A 12,446-nucleotide genomic window follows, 5' to 3' on the forward strand; every position below is an offset into this window, starting at 1 on the left:
CAGTTCTGCTTCAGTAGGAATCAAGACAGACAGGGCAGAGTGGGATTCCAGCCCAATCTACCAGGTGGAAAACACACACATCTGTAAAGCACTAGCACATCCCTCTGACGGCTCGTTGAATTCTCACAAACACCTATATTAGTAGATACCATTGCTGTCCCATTTTGCAGAGGAGAGAACTGAGGCTTAAAGAGGTAAATTCACGCAGCTACAGGAGTCTGGGTTTTCATGCTTGCAGCCTGACTCCTCCCTGTCACCACCACACTGGATCTTTTGCTGTGACTTCCCCTCTAACGGGATTGGGGGAAGACAGGAAAAATCCCGACCCTCTCCCACAGAGCCTCAGCCAGTGACACTGCTTCCCGGATGAGAAGGGCGGCCCCGAAGCCCGCAGCAAAGCCAGCCCCACGGCCACCGTCCCTCAGCCTCCCTGCAGCTCCCCAGCCGTCCAGACCTGCCGGCCCCCCAGGACCTGAGGTGCTCCCACAGGGAAGCTCAGGTGAGTGTCACCCTCTCTCAGGGAGGAAGGCAGTGGGGTTTGGAGACGCTTGGTGCTCCTGCACGATCCACAGTTGTTCCCGGGGATGGACTGGAGGGATGTGTGTGTGTCTGTGTTTGTGTACGTGTGTCCCCCCCACAGGCCCAAATAGCAAGACAGAGCAGGCGCCCCTAAGGAAGGCCTGTGTGAGAGGGCCAAGAGGTGAAGGCCCCCTGGGCTGGCAGAGGGCGGCCCTGGCCAGGCCGGGAGGCAGGCGGCTGGGCTCTGCCGCTCCCACCACGGACGCCCGTTAACGAAACACGTCTGTTCCCGGGTAAAAGCCGGCAGGGAGCTGCGTGTTGTTTATTCACGGTTTGAAGGTTCCACATCAGACCCCGGTCTTTCCCCGAAGGCCCCTGGCCCCTGTGGCCCGCGACCTCGGGGACACCGAGCTGCCCCCGAGGCCTCCTTTCCCTTCCGCCCCCCCCCTCCCCAGCAGGCACCTGCTGGTCCCCATGGCGACCCCGGGGCCCAGCGCGGCCCCCGCCCGCGACGCGGGAGACATCCACAACTGGACGGAGCTGCTCCACTTCTTCAACTACACCCTGCCCGAGTGCCACATGGAGCTCAGCGAGAGCACCAAGCGCGTGGCCCTCTTCGTGCTGTACCTGGCCATCTTCGTGGTGGGGCTGGTGGAGAACCTCCTGGTGATCTGCGTCAACTGGCGCGGCGCGGCCCGCGCGGGGCTGCTGCGCCTCTACGTCCTCAACATGGCCATCGCCGACCTGGGCATCGTGCTGTCTCTGCCCGTGTGGATGCTGGAGGTCACGCTGGACTACACCTGGCTCTGGGGCAGCTTCTCCTGCCGCTTCACTCACTACTTCTACTTTGCCAACATGTACAGCAGCATCTTCTTCCTGGTGTGCCTCAGCGTCGACCGCTACGTCACCCTCACCAACGCCTCTCCCTGCTGGCAGCGCCACCAGCACCGGGGGCGGCGGGCCGTGTGCGCCGGGGTCTGGGTCCTCTCGGCCCTCATCCCGCTGCCCGAGGTGGTGCACATCCAGCTGGTGGACAGCTATGAGCCCATGTGCCTCTTCATGGCACCTTTCGAAACGTACAGCACCTGGGCCCTGACGGTGACCCTGTCCACCACCGTCCTGGGCTTCCTGCTGCCCTTCCCCCTCATCGCAGTCTTCAACGTGCTGACAGCCTGCCGGCTGCGGCGGGCGGGACAGCCCGAGGGCCGGCGCCACTGCCTGCTGGTGTGTGCCTACGTAGCCGTCTTTGTCATCTGCTGGCTGCCTTACCACGTGAGCCTGCTGCTGACGACACTGCACGGGACCCACCTCTCCCTCCACTGCTACCTGGCCCACCTGCTCTACTTCTTCTATGACATCATTGACTGCTTCTCCATGCTCCACTGCGTCGTCAACCCCATCCTTTACAACTTTCTCAGTCCGAGCTTCCGGGGCCGGCTGCTCAATGCTGTGGTCCATTACCTTCCCAAGGTCCAGGCCAGGGAGGGCAGACGTGCTTCCTCCTCCTCCTCCTCCTCCTCCACCCAGCATTCCATCGTCATCACCAAGGAGAGCATCCAGCCCCCTGCAGCCGGGCCCCACCACCACCCAAGCCTGAACTTCCAGGCAGCAAATACCCCACCCACCTCCGCTCCTCAATCTCTTATAGCCAGCTGAAGAAGATTCCAGTCTCACCTACCAGCGAAGTAGAAAGCTGGAAATGTAGGTGAGAGATCGGGGTGGGGGGAGATAGTGGGGGGAGAGGGTCAGAGCAGTCATGGCCAATGTTGAATATGTCTTCAAATACTGAGATGGGGACCGGGAGGGAGGGAGGAAGAGGGAACGGGTCCTTGGCGTTGTACTTTTGACACGGTCTTTGTGCTGAAGGGAGACACACAGGGGAAAAGGTGAAATAAAGAATAGAGACAGACATGACTCTGGATCTCTGGAAAAGTCTGCACTGCAAGCTGGGACCGGGAAGGGAGCTGAGGCAAACGAGATGCTCAGCAGAAACCGAACCGGAAAGCGTGAGCTCCACAGGAACCCCACACAACTTTCCTTTTGTGTTTGTGCTTGTTGATCTCCCAGCACACATGTAGGCTGCAGGGACAAGAGGCCAGAGGCCAAGGAGCCAGGAGGCCTCAGCAGGCTGTTTCCTAGCAGTGCATCCTCAGTGCGATGATAAACGGAGGGGTGGGGACGGCAGGGGCGGGTGACGCCGAGGTCTGAGACAGACAGGCACCCTGCCGCTGGGCCGGCGAGGGTTCTCCACCACCACCATCCGGGCAAGGGCTCCGTTTCCTCGCTGATAAGTCTCCCCGTAACCCTCCCCATCGTCCATCCTGATCCCCCTCCCCTCAAAGCAGAACTTCCCAGGGTCCCTGCTCCCCATAGCCCATCTCCCCCCAGCTCTGGGTCTAGCATGTTTCCGGACGTCTACCCTCAGTCCCTCCCTTTCTCTCCAGATCATAGGAAAATATCAAGGGACATCCATTCCGGGAGCAGGCTTCGGGAGAGGCAGCAGCTGGCACTGACACGCGCTCTGTCCCTCAGCCTGTGCCCCTGCACGGGGTAGGAACGTGGAAATCTTCCAGGTCTGTCACAGGGCAGAGTTCTGGTGTTCTCCTAAGTCAGTTCTCAGCCTCAGACTTCTTTCTTCCTGACCAAGTTTTCTACTTTTCCTGTCTAACAACTTCTATTAACACTTGTCCATAGACAGGAAAGGAAGTCCTCTTGTTAACACGGAGGTCTTCTGGAAAGGGCTCGTTTATCCGTTTGGGAAACTGGGACCACGTCCCTGAAGCACTCTGACTGAGGTAAAGCCTAAGAGCAGGTCCCAGCCCACCCGTCCTGAGCCCTCGGCCTCTCCAGCCTGCCTGTGGAGAGTGAACGGCGTGTGGACACAGTCACGGAGACCTTCTGTCCTGCTCAAGCGCTCTGTATGTCAGGAATGTGTAATTTGGAATAACCACGTGCTGACCTGGAGTGCCGTCTCCTCTGCACTTAGAAATCTGAGACTGTATTCACCAGATGCATTAAACATGTGCTCCAGCACCACTCCCGACTCTCAGCCTGAACGCTGAACCCGTCTGTCAGGAGCGCAGAGGGAAATCTGTGTCTAACTCCCTCTGCTCACTGGGCCCAAACCTGAAAAGGGGGCTTTTTTTTTTTAAGGGTCTTTATGCTACAAACAGCTGCTCGGTGGCACAGAGCTGAAAACGTTTTCAATCAGGGGAGTCCGGGTTGTGACTTGGGGCTGCAGAGTACGTGCTGAACCTAACAATGCAGAGAATGTGTTAGAAAGACGTTCCTCCCTTGTGCCCACATAAAACCCAGCCCAGATCCAACGCCCTCATCACGGCCCCCGCTCACTCAGGCTCCAGAAGTTCCCTCAAGGAAGCCCAGTTTTACATCTGTCACACCCCAGATTACCTGAGGCCACTTGCCCAATACCTTCTCTTCTCAGGGACTCCACTTTGGCGATCAGTGATCACCCTGGCAGCACAAATGCTTCCTCAGGGCCTGAGAGAGCTGGTGTGCTGACAGCAGCAAGGCCCTGCTCTACATCTGCAGAGCACTGATGGAGGCCAGGCCCAAGCAATGTGCTCTGAGAGCAAACGAACCACATCACACCCTACCTTGTAGAGGTCTGTCTCCTCTCTGCGGGGACACATTTGTTAGCAACCTCATGAAACTATGGCAAACCTCCGCCCCCCCTGAATCTGCCTCTCTCCACTCTGACACACCGCGTCACAGTGGATAAAGCGGCGCCGGCAAGACAATTTGTGGCCAGATCTCAGGTCCAGCCAGACATTAGCAGAGGCCCACTGCTTCCTCTGGGCCCACAGAAGATTCCCCCCAGAACAGGTTGGGTCGTCGAGTTAATTTTCCACTAACAACAGATCAGGTCAAGCCCGGGGAATTCCAGCTACAGGAAAGGAAAATGTGCTACCTGAAAGAATTCTGGCATCTGCTGAGCAGAACACAGCTACTGAACGGTGATGGCCCAGATGCTCTGACCTCTGAGGAATGAGCACGATCACAGTAAATAAAAGAATTCCCATTTCAAATTTCCTTTTTTTATTCTAAATAAAAACCACACTTTGTGCCGAACAATGGAATATAAAAGAATCAGATGTACAACGATTTTAGACATCTACTATTTGGGAAAAAAAGTTTACAAAATATACAAAACTTTACAGCAATAGATAGTAAACACTTAAATATTAGGAGGTCAGTACTTATTAATTTAATGGAAGGAGTTAGACGTCAACAACTCTTCTTGGTTTCGTAAGAGATTTAGCTAGTAGAGGTGGGAGGGCAGGGTGCACTGGACAGGGGAAGGCTGTTGAAACATCCAAAGTAAAAGTTTCATTTTCATTCTGATGTTAAGTTTACCATGAGTAATCACATTAAAATGAACGCTGTGTGCCCTGCTTCCTGATTCATTCAGTGCAGGATTTAGGAAAGAGGACACGTGAGGACTCTCAGATGGGCAGATTTCGTCACACAGCCCACTTCCATGCCACCAAAATCATGCCCATCTATGAAAGAATTTAAATTCACTTCCAAAGTTGAGTAGTCTGGGGAATAGGGCACAGCAGGTGGCCAGAAGAGGAAGAAAATTCACCAGCAGCAAAACCTGACTGGGGAGAAGGATTTAAGCACAAAGGTTGTCCTAGAGACAAAAGGCTACTGATAGATCAGAAGAAAGTCAAAAAAGAATTTTTATCCATTTCCTGACCCCCCCCCCCACCTCCTTTCTTCCCAACTAGCCATGAACTAGAGAGACTCCATGGAGTCTTAAAACTTAGGACCAAATACCAGGGTACAGCAGAGCTCCCCAGCAGGTGCTGTGGCACCCATGAGCTGCGGGTGGGTCAGAGGAGTGCCAGGATACTGATCCCTTCCTCTGGCCACAGCAGCTGTTCACAGTGTGCTATTAGAGTATCACTGTTTTCCCTTAGGAAAAAAGTTGGGAACGGCCTCATGTTTGCTTTAATGCTCTAGTCGCCATCTTGAAATTCTTAATCATTTTTAAACGAAGGGCTCTGTAAATTATGTAGCTGGTCCTGAGTACAGAACAAGAAAAAGGGGGGAAGGGAGAAGAAAAGACATCCAAGGGTCAAACAGAACCTTGGAACAATACAGCAGGGAATAGTGCTAAACTGGGCTCCAGGGCGCAGACGGCAACAAAATGCAACGAACAGACAGTTGAAAAAAGTTTAAGTTCAAAATAAAATTAATACCTTCCACCAAGTATCCTAGAGCTCCCTTTGCCACAATATAGTGTTTCAAGTAAAACAGTGCAGAAAAGGTGAGCTGGTGGCAGAGACAGCAAACATGACTCCAAACAGAGGAAGGGTTGAGCTGCGAATACGGAGGACACGCGGGGGAACAGGGTTTGGTCCACCAGCCTCATGAGCACTGAGCCTGCTACACGTCCGACTGCAGCCAGCCGAGCCACCCTGTCGGACCACTTTGCCACAGGAGGATCGGGGGTGTAGTTTTTTGTTTAGCGTTCTAGGGGCAAAGTTTCAAGGATTTGCTTTTTGGTTTACTGGCAAAAGGGGCAAACTTCACAGTTTCAGGTTAAGTATACAGACTACCCAGCATCCATGACACCCTCCGTTAAGGAAAAGGGTTTCTCCAGCACACTGATCCGTTCTCAGCTACCGGCCTGGGCTCCAGTGAGCAGCCCCCCTCTCAAACCTGGCTGTTCAAAACTCAGTCCTTACCAACAATCTGGGAGAAACCACTCAGGCCTGAAAAGCTTAGCAGATAGCTGACTGTCGTCTTTTACACACTCTCCTTCTTAAACGTCTAATGGTCAGCGTGGGAAGAAAGCGAGCAGTCAGTCAGGGATGAAAAGTCTCAGCTCTGCTCTCTGACAAGAATGTCCCGAGGGAACAGGTAACTAGTTGGATTCAGATGGTGAAAGGTGGCCACTTGACAAGTCCCTTCATGTAATGGTCAGCCCACCAGATAGCCATGCACACAAACTCGGAGGCTTTCTCAATTTAGGGCTGGGGAGAGAGGCAGCGGGTCCAACAGGGACGGAGCTTTGGTATGTATGTCTTATTATAGCTTCCCAACTTTAGGAAGGATGAGAAAATAAGCAAAAAAGTCCTTCGTATGACTTCACCCCCTCAACCCAGTCCCCAACCTACTCAACCAAAGGATGGAAAGGGGATGAAAGGCCTGGGGATTTAACAAGCGTCAACTTTCTAGAATTTACATCCATTACCTAAAGGGTTCCCTGGGTTTATTCTGCAAGAGACTCTCTAGAGAGAAAGAAAAGCATTTGCTTGTTTAAAGCCTTCACCCATGCTCCATTAGTTCTAGCCCGTTTCCCAAATATCTGGCCAGGCTTGTCCCCTGGGATATGGCTACTTGCTGGGGAGAAGCTCATTTTCCTGAAGTCTCTTATCCAAAAGAGATGCTGGGTAATATGTACACGAAACACAAAAATAAATAAATATTAATGTCCAGAAAGGCTCTGTGAGTTAATTCAAACCACTTGCTTGTCAAACAGCCCGGGGCGCTGCCGAGTGCCACAAGGGCAGGGTCAGGGCCGCGGCCAGGGGCTGCCAGCGCTCGCCTGCGCAGGTGAGGTAGTAGGGGTTACTGAGGCGCCACCTTGGGAGATGCGAGACCCGAGGGCCCTCTCCCTCAAGCCTTCTTTGGGCAAGACCCCCTCAAAAGGCAACTGAGAACGGAGCCAACCAGCACCCCAGGACTGGGCGGGCCCCCAGGGAGGGCCTGAGCCGGCTGCCGGCCAAGAGCGCCCCCTGGTGGCGAAGCTGTGACAGATCAGGATAAGTTCCAGCAGGTCAAAGATGAGCTGCCAAAGCTCTGGCCCAGTTAGCACACAGTAAACAACAGGTTACCTGACTGGGACAGACAGACGCACATCCCGCTACAAACCACCAGTTACTCGGGTCCCTTTAATCCTGAAGGGCTCACAGTCCACCACTCCACCTCATGGGGTCTTCTCATCGACACTACAGGCCAAACACACTTCTAGGTGGGAGACTGGATCTCAATTAAGGCAAGGCTGCTGCTTCAGAGACGTCCCCACCTCCCCACCAGGAAACTCAAGGTCCGTGGCGGTGGCCAGGTGACAGAGACTACATCAAAGTGACGCCCTGTCCTTTCTGCCCACAGGGAAGGCCTGATGTCCTGGGCCATCACGCCATAAAATCGTGTTTCTTTGGAATTGAGGAGAAAAGAGAAACCTCCTTCCTGCCCATCCAGGCTGCCACTTCCAGCGGCACTGCAGGACACTTCTGGCTGGCAAGGATTCATCCCAAAGCTTTCTGACCGAAACAGAAAGCTCTGTCCCCAGTCTGGATCTAGCTGCCAAGAGATTTCACTGTCCAATCAGCAGATTAGAGCCATGGAACAAGCATGGCCCCCATCCCTGGTACCTGTCCCCTGCTGAGGGCTGGGACTGGCCCCTGAGGTGAGCTGCCCTGCTGACTAGTCTTTTCTGAATGACCACATTCCCAAAATCTCTCTCAAAAGCTGGTTGTCCCAGTTGGAGGTCTGGCAGTAACACCCACAGTGAAAACCTCTCTCCACCTCCTCTGTTCAGTGAGGCTGTTGGTTGGATTCTTAGCAGCATAAAACCTATCAGTAAACTAAAACTCGAGAGGCTGGGGAAGGGGATCTAGTTGGCACCAACTGCCTGACAAGATCCCAAAACCAGCCTCAAAAGAACCAAAAACACAGCCCTCCATGGGCAAGAGCAGGTAAGGAGGTAAACGTGATAGGGCCGTTGCTTCTCAGAAACAGTTAACAGTGTTCATGTGCTATTTCTTCTTTTTTCTTCTTTAAACCCAGGACAGAACAGAATTCCTAGCAAGGCAAAACTGTAGCTTCGGCTGGGGAGGGACCAACAGCCATTAGAAAACCAACGTCCTGGCTGCTGCCTGGGAGCCCCCCCTGGCTCCGCTGGGACCCAGTCAGCTGTCCGGGTTCTTTTCGGCCTCTTTGGAATGGATGATGTACATGAAGGTCTGCTCAATGGTGAAGTCGGGCGGGAGGCTGCCTTTGTGCACGCCGACGTGCTTGCTCATGAGGTTAAGGGTGGAGCTGTAGTGGCCACAGACGGTGCAGCGATACATGAGGGCCCCCGAGTGCGTCTTCAGGTGGCACTTGATGGTCGAGCGGCCTCGGAAGAACTTGTGGCACACCTTACACTGGTACGGCTTCTCGCCCGTGTGGATGCGCCGGTGGTAGTTGAACTCACTCGTGTGGGCAAACCTTTTGCCACACACCTTGCAGCTATACTTGCTATTCCCGGGTTGGCCCTGCAGTGCCAGCTCCTCACTGAGGAACTCCTCTGCCGGCAGCTTCCGCTTCTGAAGAGCTGGGTGCTGTAGCCCAAAACCAGGCCGTGCGTCAAGGCCACTGCTGCATTTGTGCTGGCTGACGTGATAGCGGTAGGCAGCCTCCGACTTGAAGCTCTGGCTGCACAAGTGGCAGCGGAAGAGGGCGTCTTCCAGACTTTGGTGCACAGCCATGTGCTTCTCCAGGAGATGCCCGTCCACAAAGCTGCTCGCACAGACAGAGCAGGAGAAGACCGAGATGCCCAGGTGGGAGAGCGTGTGCCACATGAGGCTGCAGAGGTTGAGGTGGCGCTGCTCACAGACGCTGCAGGCCTGGCCCTTCAGGTTCAGGTGGTCAAGGACGTGGCCCCGGACCACGTGGAAATCTTTGGCCAATGCCTTCCCGCAGGCAGCGCATTTCAGTTCTGCGGAGGCTGCCCCTGAAAAGAGACCCAGCTTCCCAGGCAGGGGGTCGTTGGGGTGGACAATGATGTTGTTCTCAAATATTCCATCCCGTCGGTGGAGGGTCAGCTGCCACTGGGTAAAGAACTTAGTTTCACACATGTCGCAGGAGAAGAGGAAAATACCAATGTGGGACAGAACATGGGTCACCCGGGAGTTTCGGTCCTGGAAGTGGGTCTCACAGACCTTGCAGTTGCCGGTCAGCAGGTCCACGTGGTCCCGAGCATGCTGTCGGATCAGTTGAATGTTGGGCTCTAGAACTTTCTTGCATACCTGGCAGGGCATGGCCTTATTCTCTCGGTTGTCACTCTCTCCAAAAGTCAGCTCGTCCTCACTGTCGTCACTCAATTCAATCACCTCCTCAGCTGTGCCTATCTCCTCAGCAGGGTCTTCAAACTGCAAGTCGTCATCCGCCAGGTCCTCCAGCTGAAGCTCATCCATCTGCCCAAAGCTTGGGTCTTTGGAGTGGTCGCTGTTGCTCAGACAGGAGTTGGTCCCAGTGGTAACGTCTATTGCGTTGTCAGGCATGAAGAAGCTGCTTTTACTGAAGTCTCCGTTGCTCTGGACTTTGTATGGCTGGCAGGAGCTTGTGCTGGTTTGGATGCCCAGGCTGACTGTGCCGAGGACTGGCGGGGTGGCCATGCTGGGAACGGGCGGGAATGGAGCTGGGGCCTCGTGGTCTTCCGTCTTTGGCGGCAGTGGCTGCTGCGGCAGAGGCAGGCTGTGGTTACTGTCACTGGTGACATTTCTCTCTTCCTCCTTATAGCTTCCTCCAGCATCACTAGGTAACACATAGTTTCTATCAGGACCAAAGTGCTCCCCGCCACCCCGGAGTTCTCCAAGAGGATGGGCGGGTTCTGCTGAGCTACAACTCAGGGTACTGGAGTGGCTCTCACTGGTGCTGGTCAGGGGCTTGGCCACAGCTGTGCTCTCCAGGTCCGGAAAGGTGGAGTGACAGGCCCGGAGGAGATCCTCCATTCCCAGGCGCTGAGCTACCTCGTAAATGACCCCAACGTTGATCAGGTCCGTGAAGAGCTCTGATGTGTAGACGAAGCTCAGAATCTTCTCAAAGTTGGCGGGGGTGATGAAGTCCACCACGTAAGTCCTGGCGGCATCAAGCCCAGTGTTCAGGAAGAGGTTCTGGAAGTAGCCAGCTGCACAGGCCAGCACGGCTTTGTGGGCCGGGAAGGAGCGGCTCCCCACCACGATGGTGACATCGCACATGGTCTCCGAGAGCCGGCACTTGTTGAGCTCCTTCAGCAGGTTGTTGGGGTGGTTGGTGCTCTGCAGTTTGATCCTCATGCCCATCTTAGCAGCGCCTCTGAAGTTGCCTCCTTGTCAGCACGGTTAACCTGTGGGCAGCAAGAGGGAAAGATGGATGGCCACACACACCCCTGCAGGTGAGCAGCTCCGCACGACGAAACACCACCAGTCTGCACATTTCCAAGCCCCGGGCGGAGAGCAGGAGTGAATGGACATACACCTGCTCCATTCTGCTGAGGGCAAGGACAGCAAAAGTGACCGGACAGTGACCTCTCTCCCTGCCTACTCCCAAAGACAGAGTTGTCACAACAAAATCCAAAAGTATTGAAAACAATGTGATAAGTTGGTCTTTAAGAGTCAGTAAGAGAAAAAAAAAAAAAAAAAGAGTCAGTAAGAGAAGCTGCAGGCCTAGTTGGACAGAAGCTAGTGCCTTAAAGCCAAGCCAGAAGCATCCTCCTGACACAGTCTTACACTTCATTACCAGAGCAACTGGTTCAAGTTTTTCCCATATTAATTTCCTAATTTTTTCCTGAATGTAAGCCTTCCTATTTCACTGAGTATATTCTCCTCCCTTACGGTGCCAAATGCCACATACACACTTGAACACAATTATTGAGCTCCATTAGCTACTGGGGAAATGGTAAGCAGGCTCTATCCTTTAGTCTCCTATCATTGCTATGTTCTTTTGGCCCTAAATAAATCTCTTGCTTATTCTTGAGTTCCCGTCTCTCCCTACCTATGCTACCTGCCTCCTCTCTTGTCTCTCCGTAGCCCAGAGCCATTTGGATACTGCTCTATCACATTCTTTGTATGCTGCGGATGAAGTTAAAACACTCAGAAGCCAGAGAAGTAAAGCAAAGCAGAACATAACTGTGGCATTTAATATTACCTAAAGAATTGGGAGATTGGGACGCCAAATAGTACACTCTAAATATACGCAGTTTATTGTATGTTAACTGTATCTCAATAAAAGTGCTAAAAAAAAATTACCTGAAGATGCTTCAAGTCTTTTTCTCACCCTTTTCAGGATTTATGCTTATGTTGACCAGAACTAAGAGATTTACCTGATGCCATAAGAAGGCACAGTATTACACAGGTAATTCCTAAAGGCTTGCTCAGTACCACTTTTTCCCCTTTTTAAGAACTGCACGCCAGAAAGAAGACAAACTAGTTGCCTTCTCCTTCAGCCTCACGACGCGCCCTGTGCAATGCAGCCCCTTTCTCCACCGCACCACATTCCACTAACTCCCAACTTTTTCTGGGGCCCAGGAAGCTTCTGAGCATTGCTGGGTACCAGCCAAGCATCCCCCGGGCCCAGGTGGCCACACATCAGCGGTCAGCAGGTCGGGGGCACCGGGAAGCCCGAGTGGGCAGCAGGAGGGGAAGGATTCGGAACTTCCGAGAAGGCACCCCAACCTTCCCGCGGCGCCGCCGTCTCCCCTCCGGAGGGTCGAGTCCGGGAGGAAGGGCATTGGAGCCGGCTGGGGCACTCCAGCTGCGAGGCATCGAGCACCGCGGTCCCTCCCCAGACAGCGAGGAATTCCTCAGGGCGACCTCGGGCGGGGTGGGGGCGGCGGCGGGGCGCGGGGCCGGACGGGGGTCGAAGGGATCTGCGGCGGGGCCGGCCGGGGTCGGCGCGCGGCGGGGAAGGATGCCTCCGGCCGAGGGGAGCGGGCAGGGGGAAGCCCAGCGAGAGCGAGGGAAAGGCCGGGACGGGGGTCGGGCCTCGGCCGGGGCCGCCCTCGGCCGGGCCGCGCTTACCCGGCTCCGCGGGGCCCGAGCACCATCGCCGCCGCCGCCTCACACAAAGGCCCCGGCCCGCCGTGCCCGGCCCGACGAGGAGGCGGCGCCGCCGGCCGCGGCCAGACTCTCCATCCGCCGCGCCGCTCG

The 12,446-nt window shown here is 54.7% G+C and overlaps 2 protein-coding genes across 2 annotated transcripts; one reads left to right on the forward strand and one right to left on the reverse strand.

Moving 5' to 3' along the window:
* Positions 1 to 385: 385 nt before the first annotated feature.
* Positions 386 to 2,430, forward strand: GPR182 (G protein-coupled receptor 182). Its single transcript, XM_057703340.1, has 2 exons — positions 386 to 499; positions 978 to 2,430. Exon 2 carries the CDS (start codon positions 994 to 996, stop codon positions 2,173 to 2,175), a length of 1,182 nt encoding a protein of 393 aa, XP_057559323.1. The 5' UTR covers positions 386 to 499; positions 978 to 993; the 3' UTR covers positions 2,176 to 2,430.
* Positions 2,431 to 4,600: 2,170 nt separating this feature from the next.
* Positions 4,601 to 12,446, reverse strand: ZBTB39 (zinc finger and BTB domain containing 39). Its single transcript, XM_057703812.1, has 2 exons — positions 12,318 to 12,446; positions 4,601 to 10,645 (listed from the first exon to the last, which is right to left on the reverse strand). The coding sequence occupies exon 2, from the start codon at positions 10,599 to 10,601 to the stop codon at positions 8,466 to 8,468; it is 2,136 nt and encodes a 711-aa protein (XP_057559795.1). The 5' UTR covers positions 10,602 to 10,645; positions 12,318 to 12,446; the 3' UTR covers positions 4,601 to 8,465.

Source organism: Hippopotamus amphibius, chromosome 12, assembly GCF_030028045.1.
Source record: "Hippopotamus amphibius kiboko isolate mHipAmp2 chromosome 12, mHipAmp2.hap2, whole genome shotgun sequence".
NCBI lineage: Eukaryota > Metazoa > Chordata > Mammalia > Artiodactyla > Hippopotamidae > Hippopotamus > Hippopotamus amphibius.